Source organism: Botryllus schlosseri, chromosome 3 (assembly GCF_051294905.1).
Source record: "Botryllus schlosseri isolate E-star chromosome 3, Bs_hap1, whole genome shotgun sequence".
NCBI classification, from domain to species: Eukaryota; Metazoa; Chordata; class Ascidiacea; order Stolidobranchia; family Styelidae; genus Botryllus; species Botryllus schlosseri.
Window position 1 is genome coordinate 35,853,485 of NC_137238.1, and position 22,809 is coordinate 35,876,293.

General features: G+C 40.4%; 2 protein-coding genes across 4 annotated transcripts; both read left to right on the forward strand.

Annotated features, from left to right (window-relative positions):
• The first annotated feature begins 253 nt into the window (after positions 1–253).
• LOC145436460 (ficolin-2-like) lies at positions 254–4,543 on the forward strand. The gene is made up of 6 exons (XM_080313811.1): positions 254–1,413; positions 1,467–1,525; positions 1,587–1,676; positions 1,784–1,880; positions 2,009–2,108; positions 2,417–4,543. Exons 1-6 carry the CDS (start codon positions 1,317–1,319, stop codon positions 2,712–2,714), a joined length of 741 nt encoding a protein of 246 aa, XP_080169937.1. The 5' UTR covers positions 254–1,316; the 3' UTR covers positions 2,715–4,543.
• Positions 4,544–10,100: 5,557 nt separating this feature from the next.
• On the forward strand, positions 10,101–21,160 carry LOC145436456 (uncharacterized). 3 transcript variants are annotated; one of them, XM_080313805.1, is made up of 7 exons: positions 10,251–10,799; positions 11,969–12,132; positions 14,325–14,377; positions 15,558–15,595; positions 16,463–16,534; positions 17,869–18,037; positions 20,466–20,838. In XM_080313805.1, the coding sequence occupies exons 1-7, from the start codon at positions 10,572–10,574 to the stop codon at positions 20,609–20,611; spliced, it is 870 nt and encodes a 289-aa protein (XP_080169931.1). In that variant the 5' UTR covers positions 10,251–10,571; the 3' UTR covers positions 20,612–20,838. The 3 variants fall into 3 exon arrangements, with proteins under 3 accessions (XP_080169933.1, XP_080169931.1, XP_080169932.1); XM_080313807.1 differs by lacking the exon at positions 17,869–18,037 and having other exon boundaries at positions 10,101–10,799; positions 20,466–21,160; XM_080313806.1 differs by lacking the exon at positions 14,325–14,377 and having other exon boundaries at positions 10,265–10,799; positions 11,969–12,104; positions 20,466–20,825.
• Positions 21,161–22,809: the final 1,649 nt, after the last annotated feature.

Genomic DNA, 22,809 nt, shown 5'->3' on the forward strand with positions numbered 1-22,809 from the left:
TGTATGGGCTCAACTATCACATTATCGGCGTGATTCTAGATAGCTGCAAATATGTAACAGTTTGAAATTGCGCTTCCGCTATATCTCATTATTTATGCCACGTTCGGATATTTTGCAGCCATCAGTGTCTAACTGTAGCCTATATTCACGGATATATATCGGTTCTGTGTATTACGCGATGATACTCGATGATTAAAGTAACGCATTTCACTAAGATAGCGGCAGTCAGTGTTACATTACCCATACATTACATTACCTTTACATTACCTTTTCACGAAATGTTACTGTTGTGAGTTTTAGTCAGTGAGGTTACTGGTTGACTTCCTGATATCATGATATCATTAGTAAATCAGTAGGCTAAACAAATGAGTATCATTAAAATGACATGACGTCATGTCACCCTATTGCAGGGGTTCTCAGACTGAGGCCCGTGATAATTTTCCTGAACAACTTCATTCTTCTGGCACTGTTGCAATGTTCGGGAACAGAGATTTTTATATTTATGTGACATGCTGTAAAAACGTTTACGCTTACTGAATGTAATGTTCATCAAACTCAAACAGCCATGCTTTTATAAGGCAGTGTCATATTATTCGCCTCATGTGCATTAATTGCAGTGAATTTCTCTTTCTTCATACTACCGCGGCGATTAGAGTTACTGCATAGCCTACTGTAGATCGTTCATTGTTTCTGTACAGAACCATAGTGTCATCATCTTATTTTGAATACCATATTTGATTATCTAAAAGAGTTCTAGTATGTTCTTTGAGCTGTGAGCTGTGAGCAAGGATTTTTAAGAATAGGTATTACGAGGGACAGATTTAGTCCCAGACTTTATGTTAAACAAATGAAGGGGTACGCCGTACGCGGTTCAAAAGGTATGGGAAGGCTAGCCTATCGATACGAATGATTTTTGTTGGTTTTGTGATGGTCGTGATAAGTACTATATGTCATCAAATTCATAGTTTGTTCGAAATTCAACGTTTCCTTCTTTAGTTCCAAAATATCAGACCTGATACAGCATCGAGGAAATTTTTTCGCACACTCGATTCGACGTTTTTCATAACGATATCAATGAGCTGACTTCCTCAAAATGATAACAAAAGCAGTAATGCAGTATATCGTCATTGCGAACGTGTTAAAGTTTATGGTTGCGTGGAACAAATGGTATTGGTGATAAATCGGTGCGCTCGCAACTCAGAAAAGCATTTGCGTCTATTGCTTAGTTGAAGTTTGTCGCATTATATTCTGCATTTATACCTTGATCTACCCAGCAGAACGTCTATCTTATTGAGTTCAGCAGGATACGCAACGTCATGGCGTCTGAATTGAATCTCAGATTACTTCCGAAAATGTCGCTCAAGATTTGGATTCTTTTCATGTTTGGATTCGCATTCTACCTGCGTTCGTCAGGTACGAATAATTTGTGATCCAATTCGAATCGAATAATCTTTTCTCCTTTGTAGCTCGATTCTGCGTGAGAAGATACGTCAACGGTCAATGGATTTCGAAGGGGGATTGCGGGGTTGGTAGCCTATACGAGTAGATTAACGCTGAAGGTTCTGTTACGTGTACTTTTCATGAAGGGTCCGGAAAGAATGTCGGAGATGCAGAAGGAACTTCAACGCAGAATTAAAGATGAGAAGAAGAAATGCACTGCGAGCGAGGGATGGACTGTGAGTAGAATTAAAAATCTTAGTTTTATAACGCCAGGATGCATACCATTTCTGAAACTTTGATTATTTATACAATTCTGCTGACTGTTTGCTGAATTCCGTTGCAGGTTTTCCAGCGCAGAATAAACGGAGACGTGGATTTTTACCGAGGCTGGGATGATTACAAAAAAGGATTCGGGGATTGCGATGGAGATTTGTGGCTCGGTACGAAAATTTTGGATTTGATTCCTTCAAGTTGTAGGATTTAGCCGATCTTATATTGGTTCACATTTTGGCAAAGTCGCTCCGTTTAAAACCAACGCCTTACATAATTTCGCAACGCCTGTCTCCAGGGCTCGGGGAATTGCATGAAATGACAAAGGAAGGTGATATGGAAATGGAAATCAACATGATCACGAAAGATAAAGGAATTCACTGCGTGGCGAAATACAGGTCTTTTCGCAATTTATGTTTTGGAATCATTATTTATGACACCATCATGACAGTAAGCAATACCGGTATTTGCTACAGTAAGGGCTGCTCGCACCTTTACGTGACGAGTCATGTTCTCTTTGTGTATATATTTTTTATACACTCAACTTGTCTTATTTAATCATTCACTACAAAATGCGATTCGTGCCGAGCGAAATATTCCGGACATGTAACGTAATAATTTTGATCATTGTTTCGTGGCAACACTCGACACCGACGAATAATTTGATCAAATAAATCTCTCTCTCGAATTACATTCCCATTTCCAGCAATTTCCGGATCGGCCCCGAAACCGACAAGTACAGGCTGCACGTATCCGGATTCTCCGGGAATGCAACCGATGCTCTCGCAGCCCACGACAATCAACAATTCTCAACGAAAGACGCGGATCACGATTCTCGTTCGTCACGGAATTGTGCATCTTACAACGAAGGAGGCTGGTGGCATCACAGCTGCGGCTACAGCAATCTGAACGGGAACTTCAACAAGACAGGCGAGGAGGGATTCTGGTGGCGGCGCTACAACCTCCTGCGATTCTCGGAGATGAAGTTCCGGAAAAGAGCGTGAAAATGACGTTTGCCGAAGAATGTTTGTGACGTCACACTCACGTCACACACCGATCGCCTGGAAGATTCGCTTGAACTTCATAGCGCCCCCTCGCGGTCTCAAAAAGACCACACTTAAATTCGTATTTTTGAAATCGGTGCTGCGTTAGCTTTCGATTCAGATCAGTCTCATTAAGTTTGATAGCTCGGGTACAATGTACCTTCTTATTTTTCTCGAGTATGCGTGAACATACCAACTCGCTTGGACTACAGTGCGTGACACCAGAATTCATTACCTTTATTATTAAAATTCAATTACAACATTTTCATTCCGTTTTACTACACGATAATCTCATTATGACTGGAACATGATGGGGCATCACCTTGAAGTTAAGCCATTGTAGCCGTTTTCTTCCGAAACCGAATTTCGAACAGCAGCCAAAAAATTTACAAAATATGTACCATAACAAACGTAGCCTATCATACAATAAAGCGGCAGTTATTTCGTCAATTCAATTTGTATGTTGACAGCCGCACAAATTTCCTCTACGGCCGTAGGTTGGCCGCCGCTGTTCTACACCTACTGCGTTACAACACTGATGTGAAGTCGAGTCAACTTTATCGTTTGACTTGACATTGCCTCGAGTCACTTTACGAAAATGAATATACTTGAGTCGGCGCTTCAGAAATTTCAATTGACTAGTGACTCGGAATAAAATTTACGAGTCAATTTCAAGTCCTCAAGTAGGCTAAGCTGTGTCGATCTCAGGGGTCACCAACACTCGGCCTGCGAGGTCTTATTTTGCGGCCCGTGACCTGATTTGAAATTTCGGAAGAACGCTTCGTTAGGCATTTTAAAATACTGAAATTGATTTCAGTTTAAACATATTAGTATTGTTGTTCAAAGTAAACTATTCTCCTATGCCCAATACCACAGATCCTCACTAGATGATATGGCTTCGGCGATGATAATATTCCCATGGAAGAAGAGTTTGCTGATATGAATGGGCAGATTGCTTTGACGTGCAATGGTCCACCACTAGCGAACCCCATCGATTCTTTGGTCCAGGCGTTAATCGGCGGCAGTAGTCGGGAAATTATGCGGCTGTCGACACTTAATTCAATAAGGCTATGTTGGTGGCCGTCGATATGCCCATTGAATTTACGGATTGAATCCATAACTTATGAGAGGTTTGAATTATCCTTGAAATTTGCTTCGCGCCGCGTGCGGTTCAATACAAGTTGATCTTCGGTTTTAATATAGTAGTGTCCTTCGTGATCTGAGCCTCGCAGCGAACAGCAGGGGAAATGATGCGCCCCAAAAAGAAATACCAATTTGTAATCGTGTTCTCCTCATCACGAAGGAAATTTGTTTTTGGTAGGCCTACGTTTGGGCGAATCCAATATATTTCCAGAATAGATACCGACAAGTCTGATAGGATGTCATGAAATGATAGTCTGCAACAAAGGGGACTGATAATAATAAGCCAACCCAAAGATATAATAGGTTCCCGACCACATTATCTCATCCAGCTAGAACAAATTGACCATTTTCTTCCCGACGTATTCCACCTGGTCGAGCGTTTGTGAACAAGGTGTGCAGACTGTGGAAGGCCTCTTGATTATGTAGATTATCGAAGAGACGACAGTAGTTTATAGCGAGCTTTATGAATATCGTTTTGTCGTCTGTCCATTCTACCTTCCCAGTACTAGACACTTGGTAAACCTAATAACTTTTTCAACTTTTTCTACACTTTCAGGCTACTTTTTACTGCAACTTTTATAAAGTATTGCGCAAAATGACATCGAAGGAACATGCTATAAAACTATTGCTAGTATACTTCTCTCTTTGATTTGCTTAACAAAGAGCTGCTGAGTTATTGATTAGCTACATCTCAATGTTATCTGTGACACAATGACTTGCACGCTAGAAGTTCCACGACCGCAGCCAAGCACTATATGTAAATAGATCGTTTTGTTCATTCAATGTCGAACAAATTTGAGGTCCTTGCCTGTTTGACGGACGCCCAGGCAAGACCGCTGAAAAATACATGACAACTGGGTCAGGCTGTTGAGTTTGTAAAAGTCGCCAACACTAAGTCTTCCTGCAATGCCTCGGGTCAGGTTGCAAATCTTGAACTGTTGCGTCGTACAACGGAGCCTAAGTGTGATTGTCATGATTTTAGTGCAACAAAAACCAGCCCTAGTAATGAGACGATGTCTCCCAATCTCGTTAGAGACGTTGATTTCGACGCGAGTTCTCTGAGCCTGAGGAACACCATCTCTTCCCTCCATCAGACGAGCAACTACACGTTTTTTTCTCCACATTAAATTGTACAGTGTACTTCGTGAGAGATTGTCGTGTTAGTCTTCTCAATCGAAGCGCAAAATTGGACCGTGTGTTATTGTGTATACTTGCGAATTGCAATTCGTTCCTGTTCATAATAGTTAGTCAACAGGATTTCGCGGTGGCGATATAACGTAGCGGTCACAGCTTTAGCACCAATGGGTTATGCTACAAGTTGGTAAATACGGAACCAAAAACAAAGATTATCGGCCTGCTGTAAGATTACCAATGTATTCGAAACACCAGGAATATAAAAGATAACAAAAAATGGACTTCGCGAACAGTAATCGCGAAATGCGTGAATTCAGCCGTTATAATCAGCAAACAATTAATGCGCTGCGTGCTAATCAGTGAAGTGGCGATAACCCCATCGTGTTGGATGTAAGAGACGAATTACTTATTGGATGCGCGCTTTCGGGATGCTAATCGGCTGTTCGGCTGTTAATTATTAGTGTCTGCTAGATACACTCGTATTCTCGAATTGTCGCCCAATGTCATTTGTCAGTGCATAATTCGGTATCAACACGACAGGTTGTGAAGTTGACGGCGTTGAATAACATTGTCTCGGTGACACAAATTCTGATTTTCTTCGATTCGTTTGTAAGGGAACCTTCCATGTTCCCATAAGGATGTTCGCCGCTAGACAGACTGGTAACAAAGCGCATCAATATCCAATTTCAACTGGTTGCGCATTTGGCAGAAAACGGATTTCTATTGATTGATTCATATTGCGCTTGCTTCAGTTACACTTGAATAATCGTACCATTAAATTCGAATGTATATCTTGATAGTAGTGAGTGCAGGCCCGGTCAGGAATACCTACTGAAATTTAATTTAGATGTTCAATTTAATTAAATATCGTGCGACTTCAAGTCAACTCCATACCATAGAGATCTGACGTGTGTTACGGTGCATATTTGAAAAATCTTTTAGCTGCATTTGGGATGCGGTGGCTTTCTGAAGAAAATTGTTGTCACCGAAGTTTGAGACCACATCATATTTAGAGCGCAGTACCCTTAAATTGCTGGCTCTGAATGGTGCCACACTTTAATAAAAAGGAATGTAAGTGCTGTAATTTCCATCTTATGACTACCGCGGATGCAAGCACGCCTGGTGTGACTCACAGTTGTCCGGGGGGCCGCGCGGGGCGTTACTGTGTTTGCGAAGTCTCGTGAAAAATTAGAGTGATCATTGACCACGTCTCTGTGCACCGCGGGAAATAGTCACCAAAAGGTTGTGTTGCAGAAATGACCAAAAAGGCCTCGAAGAGGGGATTTCAATATCGCAATCACTGACCGAACTGCCTTGAAATCGATTCCTCGCCACACGACAGATGGAATTCACAGCCACTAAATTGATCCAGCGATCGATTACATCGAAGGTGCAGCAGAGTTTCGCTCATATGGCATTCATTTGACGTGGTAGTCGAGGTGTAACATATAGAAAGCCTGCATAAAACTGCACTTATGTTATGTGCTTTCAGTCAGAATGTATACGATACTGTCTACGTTACTCAGCGCAAGGCTATAGTAATAAGTTAGCATTCGTTTATAGCTAGATACTGCCAAGTCTTTCGTATACTTTTAATTTTCTATATAATTCTAGAAAACTAAATGAAGAGAATTCTGTACGAAATGTGATCATACGCATCCCACACATCTCTCTATTGAGTACAGACTTGGGCAACTAGAAAATGTTCAGTTTTTCCGAATTAGATTGGAATTAGAATTATAACAACGAAGTTTTTTTTTCGAATTACGTTAGAATTGGAATTGTAGTTACACAGTATTTTTCTAAATTAAATTGTGATTAGAATTAGAATTATGGCTACACAGTTTATTCGAAGTAGATTAGAACTGGAATTTCTGAATTCGCGAAAACTTCGAAATGATATCAGGTTCAGCTCGTATCAAGTCAGAGTTAATATACTCATGTTCATGAGAATCGTAAATATATGTACTACAAGCGACTCTGCTCGTTTTGCACCACGCAGCTCTCCTGTAGCTTTTTCAAGAATACCAGGAATTAGAGCATTATAGAAACATATCACAAATCAAAATTTCAAGCATCCGAAAACTGACATCATTATAAAAATTTTAATCCATCCGTTGCGAACAAACCGCCGGCACGTAGAAGCCGCGTAGAAGAAAGCATCCTGTTTCGTCTTCAGTCCGGTCACTGTCGTTTGAATAACAATTTGTTTAGAATAGGTTCAGTGGAATCTCCACTTTGTGGCTATCCTGAAACCACTGAACATTTTTTGATCCACTGCTCAAAATATGATTTCCATCGTACTTTTCTCATTGCTAAATGTGCTGAATTGAATGTTGATTTCCGCCTTGAAATTATCCTCATGGAGGTTCGAATCATCCCTTTTACAATTGAATTTGTGTTATCCTGCAACCGTAATTTGTGAATAGCCGTGAATGTGTCCTATTCAACTCCTCTGTGAATTCCCTTTTCTCGCCTTGATATTCTTTCGTATCACTGAAATACTACTTTTTTTAAATGTCTATCCAATAAGTACTCCATCATAGACTGATTTTCATTTATCACGCAATTCTTGGTCGTGGCGCAAAAGACCAACAGCTGATAAGCGCCAAATCTTTCTTTTTAATAAACAACAACAACAACAACTTAAAGTATAATTAAAATTATGACAAAGAAACATTTGACAAATTATACTCTAAATATATGATTGGCATTCCACTCTAATCAGTATAATTAGACGAATATAAGAATTATCCAGTTTTCCAAGTCTGCTATCAAGTACAGAGCTGTAAAACTAGATAGTTTTTAGCTTTGCCAAATTAGATTGGAAGTAGAATTTGTGAATTCACAAAAACTCGAATATTGAATTAAACACCGAATCAACAACAAAAACAACAAATATCAAGTTCAGTCCACATCAAATCAGAATTCCCTATCATAAGCACTAGAATGACAAATTCTGTACAGCAAGCTCGGCTCGTTTTGCTCTATATACAGTTCTCCTGTAGCATTTTCAGGAAATCCAAAACATGGATTAGAATCAATATGAAATCGAAAAAAACATTTCACAAATTAAATTTGAACCAGATGACTGGCGTTCCGCTCTAATTAGTCTAATTCATTGGCTCTCAAACTGAAGTCCGCGAGACAATTTTTTAGGACCGCGAAGCACGTTCAAAAAAACTTCAAGCTATCCAGCCAAAAAAATTTCTTGGAATAGAAAAATTTCAGTCAACTTATTTTTTTATCCAAACTCGATGGCGGCCAGATATCATAGTGGTTATTAAACATAAAGTAGAGCATTTCGGTGCAGAATTATTCTATTTTTAATTTAGGTTGCGCTTCGCTCGCTTTAGTGCCACTATGTATTTATGTAGGATATTTGCATATACCCACTCCCGAACAAAACACGCATAATTTTGCACAAATTAGTATAATTTTATTCGTAATTATGAGAGCGTTGCTTGACTCCGTTGAAATACTTTAATCTAGGGGTGCGCAACCTGTAGGTGCATCATCGGCATTTCGGCTCTGACCATTTCCGCGCCAGGTCTCACCAAGGCATATGAAGGATGGCCAGCATGCGACTTCACGAGAAGTGATTTGCCAACGAGAACACTGGCGATAAAGCTCTGGTCCAAAATTATCACTGCATGTTGGCCAGAAACTTCGATATTGATATTTCCAATGGCTGAAATGTCGTAATGTAAACGCCGCGCGGTAGAAATGCGACTTCCGGAGGAAATTAGTGATCCCGTGTTAAAATACGAATTGAAAAGTTTTTATCCTTTAGTCCAGTCTGGTACGTGTGATTTCACGAAATAACAATAACATCTTCAACAAAGCAGTGTTGGAATGACTCGACTCATGACTTGACTCGAGTCAGACTCGAGTCAACTTTTTCGTATGACTTGACTTGACTCGAGTCACTTTGGAAAAATGACTTGACTTGACTTGACTCGGAGCTTCAAAAATGTGCATTGACTCGTGACTCGAAGAAAAATTTACGAGTCAATTTCAAGTCATCAAGTAAACGCTGACTGTATCTTGTGTATGTTCAGATTGTTCGAAATACGCCGGTGTCACTTGTGAGAGCAACCAGTCATTCACCGATTCTCGTTACATGGATCCTCCATTGTTACGTCACAAATAAATTGACCGCAAACTCAACGATCGCAGCTTACGTCGTCGAAGTAGTAATAAAAGATTATTCTAAATAGCAATGTGTCTCTGTTTCTTAGACGGCCAAATGCTTATGTTGCGCAATGCTCACATTCACCAACCCTCTTGTATGATTTAAATCGGACGAATATAGTTTATGCATTTATATTCTCAGGGATGTGTAGACGGGTAGTGTAGGCTATTGTACCATATCAATTTGTTTCAGCTTCTCGAAGCTTCGCATTAGGTCCTATATTCTGGCTGATGATAACTGACAGTTCTATGTGTGCGTTGCGTGAGGGATACGTCTTTTCGCATGTATATTTAACTTGATATTCGTTATTTCATTCAAGATAAATGATCAAGTAATCTGTCTTTCACACAGCTAGCAAAATATACTGACTTCGAACCATCACACGTACTTCAAAAATTCAATTTGACTTGAATTTTGACTTGACTCGTGACTTGACTTGACTTGACTTGACTTGACTCGACTTGACTCGAGTCACCTCCAAAAAACCAGTGACTTGACTTGACTCGCGTCACCTTTGAAAATCGATTGACTTGACTTGACTCGAGTCAAAATCTGCAATGACTCGAGATGACTCGTGACTCGAAGGTAGTGACTTGATCCCAACACTGCAACAAAGTAATTATTATTATTGACAAAATTGATTCCTCAACTCGCTTCAGACGGCAGGAAATAATCGCATAATAATTTTCATTACACTGGTTGATGCTTACTGAGCCGATAGAAACAAATTAATTAGTCTTGTGTTTGCCATTAGCTATTCCCGCTCGCTCGTGAATCGCGTATTACACTTTGTGAATCGTATTTATCAAGGCAAGGGATGAAATTATCCGTAGAGGTAAGATAGGCCTGAAGGATTCGTACCCCCGAGATTATTAGGTTGATCGCTCTACGAGGGCCAAAACCACCGGTTTCGGTGGTTATATGTGAATTTGAATGAGTAGAACGTGATTCTCGATGGTAGAATTGCGTTCTGAATAACGGCACCCAACATATAGCCGAGCTTTTCGATAAATCGGCTGTACCTGTCACATTGACACCATGAAATCAAACGTGTCGTTCTATATTGATTTTGCAAGGGGCCGTGAGTCACTTAAAAATTCTCCAAGCGATCGTTCCATGATTTTTTTTAGGAAATTTTGAGAACCACTGATCTAACTAGACAATTAGAATTATCTAAAAGTATAGTCTAATTATCGAAAATCCGATATTTTCGATTTATCCAACTCTGGTTTGAAGTTCAAAGGTTGAGATCCGCCGTTGCGCATTGCATATTGTACTTCTCAATCATACACTGTGTTGTCTCATTTCATAGTGTGTACGGCAGTCTGCAGCTTGCGGTGGTAAGTATGTTATCGATTATGCTACCGTGGCTGCGCAATGAAGTCGAATGGATCGTGCTCCAAACCGTTCTGCGAGGAGTTTTCGTGATCGCGCGGTTTGTTCTGATCCTGATATTCGCGCTCTTCGTGGTGGCAAAAGAGATCCCATTAGCTGTTAAAGGCGTGTCCGGTTGCAAGAATGAGACGAGCCATATACCGTGCAGCGACATTGCCTTTCCCAACGCAATTCTTCTGGTAATCACGAGATTTTGCCACTGTTGAACTGGGTATATTGATCTATTTATTAGCTTACCGGAGGCATCGAGAAATGTAATAGAAATATTGATAAAATGCGTAGTAGGTCTATACATATCTAATACCTAGAGAGACTTGTAAAACTTTGTCCTAAAATATTTCATCATGATATTGATTAAGTTATGATCTCAATATTGCATTTTTTGATTTTATATAGTTGGCGCAGTAACTCGACCTCGGGTCGGGGAACCACACGGTTGCCTAGTCATCAGAGCCAAAATATCAAAGCGGAAATAAATTAGTTATTTTGGGTGATTTTGGGTTAGAACTCCAACTTTCAGTACAGTACTCGGAAAAACCATTTCGAGCGTGTGTTAGGTAGATTCGTTCTCTATATGCGCACTTAGGTGCAAATTGTTCGTAACTTCGGCCTCCATCAGGGCTGTAACTAATCCCCAGGGCCCCGAGTCACATTAAGTCAGTCTCACTTTTATAGTTTTGACTCCAGTCAAGTGGAGTCATTTATAATTCACTACCCGGTCAAGTGCGAGTCCAAGTCAGCTAGTAGAGGGTCGATTCCCAGTCATAGCACTTTGACTCTAGTCCAAGTCGAGTCATGACTCCAGTCATTACAAACCTGGCCTCCATGAATTTATAATGACTTGACCAAATCAATACAAAACCAGAAAGTTGAAGAGGTATATGCTTTGCAATTGTAGCGACCCCGATACGTCGCATACTCGAAGCAATGACGGGAACGCGGGTGTGTTCCTTGGCTCGGGACCTAGTCTCTCTGCAACTGCCGTCAGCTCAAGAACACGTTATACGGAGAACTGGCAACACCACAAGTCTATGCGGTTATAATATTATATTAATACGACACCATAAACTCATAACAGTGATGCTCACGGGCACATATAACGGGAACAAAACGATCTATAAAACCCCTATACGATACATGCACACTGCATGCACAGCAAACTGTAACGAAACTCCACGCAAACCCCACGCACACTCGCCCATCAGTTACAACAAATAACATGCTTTTAAACAAGGGTCATGTTTTGAACAGGTTTGTTCTAATTGTTTTGTTTTAAACGCAACCATAATTCCACCGCGACGATATTGACGGCACAGCAGTAGAATTGAGTCGATTTGTTATTTTACAGCCGTTCCTGTCCATGGTCTTGTTTACGTATTGCGCGTACAAGCTTTCTCGCGAAGTCAAGGCGGGCTTTGTGATGAGGAGACCGGGACGAGAAGTGACGAAAGAATTGCTTTATACTGCTTCTCCTAGTGTGAATGGTGAGAAATATGTGACCAACGAACAGAGGTATATACTGGGTATAGTCAGCAACGGAGTATTCTTTTTCAGTTCATGACCAGGTTACGGTTTTGCCAATGCTTGCAACACTTGCTGAAGAGGGTATGTTTCTAGCTAGACCAGTGGTTCCCAACGTGGGCGATATCGCCCCCCAGGGGGCGATTTGGCGGTATAGGGGGGCGAAAATAACGAAGGGGGCGATAGGGGGGCGAAAACGGACGAAGGGGGCGATAGGGGGCGAAAACAGCGAAGGGGGCGATAGGGGGGCGATGATGCGTTAAAATGGCTGTATTGGAGTCGGGACCGTAACTACCGCACCGCAAACCCCCCAATTGGGGGTGGGGGCGCGAAATCGAAGGAAGCCCAAAATTATTTCGTGAATTAACATGAATGATAGAGTAATTTTTTAGAAATTCATGCCACTTTTTCAAATAATTTTCGCGCTGCGCGCAATTTAATAGTTTCGTGTATCTTGATGTTGGGGTCCCCGTCACCCAACAAAAATACGCATGAGTTATGGAAATGACGGACTTCGGCGTCGGCCATTACTGCGCCACGATGCACCAAGACATATGAGGTTAGAGGCCGTGTAACATGCGCCTCCGAGAAGTGTGCCAGAACGATCAGCAGCGAGAAGACCTTGGCTGAAAAGAAATGCCCTTGTGCTGACTGAAAACTTCGATCATACATTTATTTGTCCATAGGCGCCTCGATGGCTGGCGTCGAATGTTCCTGTCATGGCGACCTTAGCCCTCAAGGACAAATGCCATCCCGCAAGGAAAAAAATATTTGCCAGTAAAGAAATACCAATATGAAATCATGTGCGTCTTTTCGTTTGGTACGTTTTGACGATTTCCATATCTTCTGACACAGCAGATAGGAGATCACGAAATAGCATCATGTAAAGAAGTCAATATAACAATGATTCCGCCCGAAGATGTTTAATTATTATTTCGGGGTCCTACCTTTTCCAACATACCACATCGACCATATTGACCGATTCAAACATAAATTATATGAATTTGTCGCGCTTCGCGCGTTTAGGCGAAATACGGTGACTCACCAATCAGTACGTGAAATAGGGTATATCTGATATGCAGCGACTAAAAGCCCACTGGCTGAGGGGGGTCTGGGGTCAAATGGGGCCAAATATCAACGTTTTTTTTTTTCGAGGGGGGCTGACGAAGTGCTGTTTTTCGGTTCCCAATATTTGGGGGGGCGATAATCGGTGTGGAGCTTCAAAAGGGGGCGATGAGTCGAAAAAGGTTGGGAACCACTGAGCTAGACTATACTTCCAATCCTCTTGCACAGATTTTTGTGGCAGAATTACCTAATTTTGCAATTCAGGCTGTTAAAAGCAAAACGTTATTTCGTGATAAGCTCTCATACCTTTTTATGAGTGGAATTTTCAACGGAACCCGTGGTATAACCATAGCTAAATTAACATTTGAAACAAAAATCAATTTAAGCTACGACGTCATGAATATTCAACTGTGACGCCATAGTGGGTTGACATTGATAATTGAAAATATAGGGTAAATATAGCCCCTTTGACGAAATATCTACGTACTATAGTCTATAGCTGTAAAACCGACTATTTTGAGGGTTTCAACCTTCCGATATCGTACACGTCCGCTATATAGGGTGGTCACTCGTTCGTAGGCTAATACAGAGTGATTTCTGGAAAGTATTTACACAATTGTATCATAATTATACAGCTTAAAAAACAACTTTGTATTTTAAAGGCCTTTGTTTAAAACACTACATGAACATGTTTTAAACAAACATTTGTTTAACTGCAACCCTAACCGTAACTGACTACATTTACAGTGCCATTAGTCATGTTGAGTTAGTCGCGAATATGCATCTTGGAATTTTAAAAGTGGTCGCCGTTAATTAACTGATACAATTGTGCGACCCCCGGACCAAATCTACTGTTGAAACCAGACATGGGCAATTAGAAAATTTTCAGCTTTTCCAAGGTAGATTAGAATTAGAAATGTAGCGTCACGTTACTTTTTTTAATAGGGCTATAATTAGAATCATAGTTACAGAGTTTTTCTTCCGGAGTCTATTAGAATTAGAATTATAGCTTCCTGCTCTTTTTTAAAATTAGGTTAGAATTACTGAATTCGAGAATACTTGGACAGTAAATCGAGATCAGTTTATAGCAAATCATATCATTAGTTCATTCTCATAAGGACGAAAAAGGCAAATGTCTGTACTGTAGGCTTCGCTCCCGTAGCATTTTCAGGTAAGCAAGAAATTATATTAGAATTGACATTGGGGCATATAAACATTTTGCAAGTTAGATTAGAATTGGATTACCGGTATTTCATTTTAATTATCCTAATTCAGTGGTTCTCAACCATTTTGTCTTCGAGGACCATCGTTAGGCTACACAGTCACGGACTCCCGCGAACCCCCTGTTTCAGTTCAAATTTAGCTCAATTATCGTGTAAGCGTAATCTGTCTTGTGCATATATTTTCTCTAGGCTAGTGATAAACAACAACCGAATGACTTTTCGTGAAAATAACACCATAATATTTATGTCGAAATTGGGAAGAAAGCGATTTCTGTATATGCATTTCTTGAAACGGGCGGACTTGCCTGAAAAATCCGATCCATCGATTTGATACGAACGAATAACGAAAATTCATTTCCACAAAAATAGGTAGTGACGAATGTAATAATATCGCGTAACGCTTACGATGACACCTTTGGATATGATCGCCACATATATGGCACCCAAATTGAGAAACAGATTTTTAATTCACAGATGACGTCCAGCCTCGTAATTTCTGTTTTACAGCTCATCTTCAAGTTATTCTTGAATAGCGGCTCTGTATGTCATGGGAAAAAATATAATTTTGCAAACAATTTATTTCCCAAACCCGAACAAAACATCTCTAAAATGCAATGTGTTTGTATAAGTGGGCTATTGGCAGTTTGGCCATTGAAATGAATTTGCACAGTTGAATATTTCATATTAGACAGTCATTCTGTTAATGTGAATCCTAAAACTTTACTAGTTATGAAGCGAAATTGCCTCGTGATTTCTCGAATTAAAAAACAATAGGTTATCAACTAGCATTTTGCAAAATTTGAGGTTTTACGGACCCCCAGAAAATGTTTTGCGGACCGCCGGTTGAGATCCACTGGTCCAATTTGACAATTAGATTTAGATCGTTGTCCCAGTCGGGTTGAAACTACTTTTGAGTAAGTTTTGTACCTCTCGTGTTCTAGTTCTACTTGGAGTAGTTTTGACTTGTCTTGAAAATAGCTACTGTTATTTGTAATTGAGTAAACTTTGGCGACATGTACTTCTATTTCCAGTTTTATCTGAGTAGCTGAGATGTCTATTCGGAACATCTCTGCAGTCCTGGCTGAAAGCCAAAAATTAATTGCGTTATCAATTCTATTATGTTTTCAGACACGAAAACTGCGACCGAACCCAACAAAAACGAACAGGTGTGAACTTTCAATGTCGTGATTTATATATCATGCGAACGGTCACCACCGAATGTCACCGAAATTTTCAGCTTATCAAATTACATTAGAATTAGAATTATACCTCCGCATTCTTTTTCAAACCAGATTGGAACTAGAACTAGGGAAAGAGAGTGGCGCAGTTGGTTAAAACACTGCAGTCACGACATCAATGATTGCTGGTTCGAGTCTCGGCTCTATACCGTATTTCTGTGTGGCGGAGGTTTATCTGGGCTCATCATAGCTGATCCCGCTGTAAATACAGCGCCTTGAAAAGCCCAGACGAAGAGAGAGCCGAACTCTAGAAAGATGGCAGCAAAAGGACCACGGAAAGGAAAGACAAGCGGAAATACCATATCAAATTTACTGTGGCGGCGCATATGACCCAAGCTGTTAAAAGCGCCAATTGTGTCAATAAAACAAACAAGAACTAGAACTACTGAATCCGCAAAACCACGGAAATAGAATTGCATTCTTAATCAGGAATAAATGCAACAAATCAAGTTACGGTCTTAGCAAAGCAAAGTTCATTCTCATAAGTATAAGTTGGCAAACGTCTGTATACAGCAAGCTTGGTTCGATTCGCACTATACATTTCTCCTGTCGCATTTTCACAAAGCATTCACCCATCATTTGTAGTTTGATTAACATATCCGGGCGGTTGCTCCTGATCAGTTATGACTGGTACTTCTTTCTACTTGTACTCTAGTAGAAATACTGCCACTCCTGCTCGTGAAGATTACTGACTAAGCTGACCACCTCTAACCGCATGCCGATAGCGATGCCAACAACGCGAAATAGCCTACGATTGCTGCATGTTTTGGAGATACTTTAATTCGCTTTTATCAGAACAAGGTAATAAGAAGAATCAAGCTGACCAGAAAACGTAAAGAAGCGATACAGCAGCTTTACATTGAGCAGGTAACATCAAAGGCTGGTAATACGGTCAGTCAAACATAACTAGATTATAGTTAGAATTACAGAATTGGCAAAAAAAAACTTGGAAATTGAATTAAAGTCCGAATCAGGTGGAAATACAACAATAAACACGTTCACTTCATATCAAATAATAGTTCATTCTTATAAGCACGAGAGTGGCAAATGTCCGTACACCAAGGCTCGTCTCGCACCAAAAAGTTCTTCCGTAGCATTTCCAAGAAACCAGAAATTCACGAATTAGATTACCGGCATTTCACTTCATGAATAATGTTAACAACTAGAATTATATAGTTGTCCAGCAGGGTTGTAATGACTCGAGTCATGACTCGACTCGAGTCCGACTCGAGTCACGATTTTCTGATGACTCGACTTGACTCGAGTCATTTTCTCAAAATACGGAAATGACTCGACTCCTGTGTATTGACTCGACTTGGAGTCGAGTCATTGCGCATTACTCGAACCAAGTCATATGACTCGAAACCCAGACGGCCAAGAACGATATTTTATTGTAATTTCGAAGAGAAATAAAGCAACCACACTCTTGGGATTTCGTCTATTGGTACTAGTTCTTGGAAATGCGACCAGAAACTGCTAAAAGTGAGGAATATGAGTATATTATAAATGCGAACCATTCGATATCACCAAACAGAGTAATAAAAAGTGGGTTTAACAAGACTTTAACTAGAAACCGAGCAGTCAATACATTTAGTTGGACTCGGACTCGAGTCATAATACCATGACTCGGACTTGACCCTCTGCTCGATGACTTGGACTTGGACTTTACTCGGTGGTGAAGTGAAAATGGACTGGACTCGAGTCAAAACTATAAAAGTGAGATTGACGTGTAACTCGGAGCCTTGTGACTTTGTTACAGACCTGTTGTCCAGCCCCGTTCTGCCTCGCACCATTCCTTTTGCGGAGTTCAGGTCAGTTTATCAATAATTTCATCGCTTCAAAATATCACAAGATCGCGATAAAATGAAAAGATATGAGAGGTCGAAGAGGCTCGGCTCGTTTTGCACTAAATAGCATTTTCAGGAAAACGAGCGAATAAACTAGATCTAATAGTATATCATAGACCCATTTCACATTTTAGATTACATCTATACATTGCCGGTATTTCGCTCATATTAGCTTAAGAAGGCCAGGATTGTAACCAACTTCCGAGTCACAAATCAATTTAACTTTTATAGTTTTGACTCCATTCAAGTCTAGCGATTTTCAATCAACTAAACCGAGTCAAGTCAGAGCAAAGTGACCACAGTATCTTCATGATAAACCGGATCGTTATGTGACCAAAGTACTTTGCGTTGTAGGTGTTGATCCTCACAATAGTGGAAGAGTTCGCCGGCTTCTGTTACCTACGTTGCAGTAGGCATCCTGGCTTGAAGGCAAACAATCTCCCTGAAGTGGTTTGCAGAGACGGCTGTTACCAGGATCCATTTCTGACTGAAGCAATGCCTGTGCTGATCCACGTACTTATCAGTGAGTGCTCAAAAGTTTGAAAATTACATATCCGACGAAGACACGCGCGTTAGGAGGATGTTTCCCAAATATTGTGAACCAAAGGGACCCCAATGACCTCTCAAACTAGTGGGCAGCAAGTCGTATGTTAGATATGCGGTAATGACGGACAAATGTACGCGCGCTTATTTCAACATATTGCCAGAGTACGTGCAGAGATGGTCTAATTCAGGGGTGACCAACCTTTTCCGCCAAAGGTCCACATTCGATTGACGAACTATTGCGCGGGCCACTAGCCGCGCAAAGCGCGAAAATTTTTCGAAGTTCATAGGCCAATAATGTTGCCATTTGACTATATTGCGGGCCTGCTGTATATCGTTGAGCTCAGTTTGCAAGGACTGGACTATTCGGCGCCTGGACATATCGATATCGAAAGCTTCGACCAACATGCGTCAATCATTTTGTGCCTATTTTTCATAGTCGACGGTCTTTCTGCGAGCGCAAGGTCGCATTTTGAACGACACTTTGTCTCGTAATCGCGAATATATTTAGATTCAATCTGATACATTAGGCGTTCTGTCATTTTCACAAAGGGATAAGATTGTTAAAAGCAAGAAATCGAGTGACAACATGTTGCGCGAAGCGTGTAGAAAATTTTTACTTTTGATAAATCTATCGCAAATTATTCTGCTTTATTGTAGTGTACGAAGATCTACCAAAATGTGACTGGCTCATGGATCTGCCAATGCGTCGGAACTGAAATTGTAGTCGTCATATCTCAAGTGTTGCGGCGAAACTAATCAAATTTCCGGTTGGCCTTCCAAGTTCACAATCTGTGCAATCCATTTTTGATAAAATTACTAATTTTGGACATTACCTCACGGGCCACTCAAAACCTTCTCGCAGGCCACGGGTTGGCCGACCCTGGTCTAATTAGACAGCGTTGCTACTCAAGTAGAAACGAATGGTCGCAACTCAAGGTACTATAGAAGTAGCTTTAGCTGACGGTATGTATGCTTCTGTAAGTTAATCGGAGTTGACGACTGTGCGAAATTGCAGGATGAATATTTGCGACTAGAAAAAACCAACCGATGACACTACAAATTGGGGAAATCTTCGTAAATATGTTCCACAAGGTTCCTCTCAGAAAAAGGATGAAAAAGTGAAAGTATTTTAAAAACATAACTAATTGAGTAATTGATGCAGGCAGACATCACCTACATGAGTATTTCTAAATATTAGTAATAATACGTGACTGACCACTGAGAGAGAGAGAGAGAGAGAGAGAGAGAGAGAGAGAGAGAGAGAGAGAGAGAGAGAGAGAGAGTGAGAGTGTGAGAGAGAGAGAGAGAGAGAGAGAGAGTCTGTCTTTATTTTCATCCAACCAAAATACATAACAACAGACGGCAATGATGGAGGTACAGGAAATATATTCATGCACAGTATTCGGTATCAGATAGGGTTGATCGATACGACCTTGAGGGTCAACTAGTCTGATCACACCCGCATCAAACAGGTACATTTGTCTCTATACAGTCGGGCTGTAAAAATGTTAGCTAAAAAAGAAAAGTAAAAAGGAAAAATCAAACGGCGATAGCAAATGATCAATGAAGCAATGTCTGGGGCGAGGTAGGACAACAGTGTTAATATTGCGACAAGAGGTGATCAAGTAGGTCGTTCTTGAATCTATTATAAGGCAATTCACGGATATTTGGTGACAAAGCATTCCAGGTGATAGGTCCTGAGTAGTCGATAGATCTCTTGGTTAGGTTGCTATTGGGTGGGGGTAAGTAGATATTTCCCCTTGACGAGGATCTCGTGTAATGGGAGTGGACATTTTTAGCAGGTACGACAAAGTCATCAAAGACAGGAGGCTAGACCTACAGCTATTTTTTTTAATGCGACAAAAACAAATTTGATGACTGATATATGCTAGTTTTTGGTTGAAAAATCCTATTCTGAGCTCGGAATAATTGCTGCATCACGTCAAATCTTTTCGTCAGAATATGTAATAATGACCAAACACAAGAAGGCGTAAAAATCCCACCATAATAAGACATTTATATTCACCACGCCTTGCTTGTATACCGGGGAGATGAGTGGGTGCCACATTGTCCAAATCGAAACCGGAAATGTTCGTTTACAGTCCGGTCCCAATCATTCCGGGCCGGCATAATCAAACCCGCAATAAGTCGTTCGCAAAAATCATTTGAAAATCGGTCTTTTTTAATAATCCGATGCATTATTATGAAAATCCCGAACTGAAATCCTTTTTTATGTTCCTAATTTTGTAAATGCAACTGAACGTGATCGACGGAAAGTAAGTGATAGTGTGGGTTCCAAATAAGCGACAGTATAAACGAGTCACAAGCAATAGCAGTGACAATCTGTAATACTGACGATTTAGCAGTATGTACGACTAACGCATTCTTCTTGTATATTTGTACAGCGTACGGAATGATCATTATGACGATCGGGATTCTTGAGATGTCCCTCTACTTTTTCATGAGATGGTATGAGTCATGTCGCCGCATCGAAGCCAATAAGCTTACCCCCATCAACCAAAGAATCGACGCAGCTCAGAGAATTGTGTAGCAAGGCATCAAACATGAAAAGTGTGAGATATGGACGTCTGACTATTCTGAGATATTTGAATGATGAATAAATTAAATAATTACTAACTGTTTACTTTTTACTGTGTGTAAACTGTGAACAACGCACTCCTTGTAAAGACTTGAATATATCTATGCTGTGATTGCGTGTGATCCTTATACAGCTTCCTCGGTGAGGGTAGAAAGTATTTAGGTGTAAGTGTGTAGCTGTGAAATATATCCCATAACCCAATATTATGAATAAAGTGGTTGGATTAAAAGTCAAAGTGCTGTGCCGACTGAGCTAACAGTGCTATGCTGAACGCAAATATATTGGGATCGTTTGTCTAGGTAGGCCACCCGTGATTCTCTCAAGCATCAGCTGCGGTTCTCCGTAGGCGCAAGAAAAAATAGCTGTATATTATAACTGGAAATTTTTTTATGAAATAATATTTCTTGCAGCAACGTTTTCGTATATTTCATGCTGTTACAAGGCAGACTTAACTACTGGCATGTTATTAGGAGCATCTTCTGCAGGTCAAAGCATTTTGAAATTATTTGTGACTTAATGAGAGATCAGTAGGTTATCGGGCGTTTTGCCCATGAGTCACCTGTGATCCCATGCTTGCTCTCCATCGCTCGTCCACAACAAAATCGCATACACAAACACTTATTCTACTCGTGTTGTGTTGTATCAGTACCGTTTCGTTGCTACACAATGCACAGGTCAAAGTAATTTTGGAGGATACCCGTCAATGGCAATATAGGGTAGACAAGCCTGTCTCTATCAATATCAACTACTTGAATATTGTTGTGAAAGTCAAAATCGTGTCTGTGACTTTCCGATCGTACGCAGAATTTCGCCTTGCAATACGACTACATCAGTGCGTTGATGGCCTTGCATTCATAACATATTTTCATTCGAATGAAAGATCACAAGCTTAGCGTAATTGAGACCAGAATGCTTTGCATATCAGAAGAAAAATATATGGTAAGATATTGTGTGCCATCGAACCCATACATGGTTAATACAAATTATTTTCTTCAAGAGATGTTACTACCAAACTACCACAATATACCAGTTTGCACGATCATATTATGCGCCAAAAGAAATCCGCCATATTTCATACAATATGTAGACTTTCTAGCAGGTTGAAAATAATTTTCGGAACAAATTCATTGGACTTGTAAGACAATTTTAGGTATCACCAGAACACGAATCGAATTAGCGATCGCTGTCAACCGCCAAAGCGTTTTCAATGAGTGTGCGAAGCAGCAGTACGAAACCACGTGGTATACTTAGGCTATGTGTTGCATGTCTTCCATTTTTTATTTACTCATGATACGGTGTGCGTCCTATATGGGTTAGCGTCGACGACATCAGCAACACTGTAAGCTGTAATGTGGAAGTTTAAGTTTGAAATTTGTTTTGCCATTATGCCAGAGTTGCCACCGTTTCCACAGAAAATATATCGCAGCGCTACGAATGCCATGAGTAAAATGAAAAACGACATTTACGAATGAAACAGAACGCGCAGCTCGCGGTTGGTTTCATGTGATCAGAAATAGGTTCAAATACCTCCTTGTATTCTGAAGGTTGCCGACCCCTGGTCTATAGGTGTAGCAGAAAGATTACGAAATATACCAGAATGTTGACAAACTTGACTAACTATAAATAGCGAGCAGTAAGTAAGTAAATCACGACATACTGCGAAGTAGAAGTAAAAGTAGCCTAGCTGAGAATTAGCTTTACTTGAGTAAGTATCGCAAGCAGAAGAATATACTTCGTTACACACCTCCTCTAAAACGCAGAAGGGTAAAAGAAATCGATACGATGCGATACAAAATCCACCTACACATTAATACCGTACAATTTTAGCCAGCACCAATTGTTGACGAGTAATATAAATGTATAAACTATATCAGTCCGAATTATAAAATACGAGATGTTCGCTAAGGTCACATCGGAGCAGTCTGTAACACATTAATTTACTGCTATAGACAAATATTTATTACTGTACTACGACAACGTTATGAGGAAACGTGTTGTTTGTTCTTTGTGGTATTCATGGTGTTTGTCGACTACTATGGTCATTTACACCAGGTCAATTTTCTTCGTTTTTATTCCGTACCTGTCGACCTGAAGCACGGCCCACTTCTAGGCTTTCATAATACACCGCTTACGCAGATTAGATTGCGAGG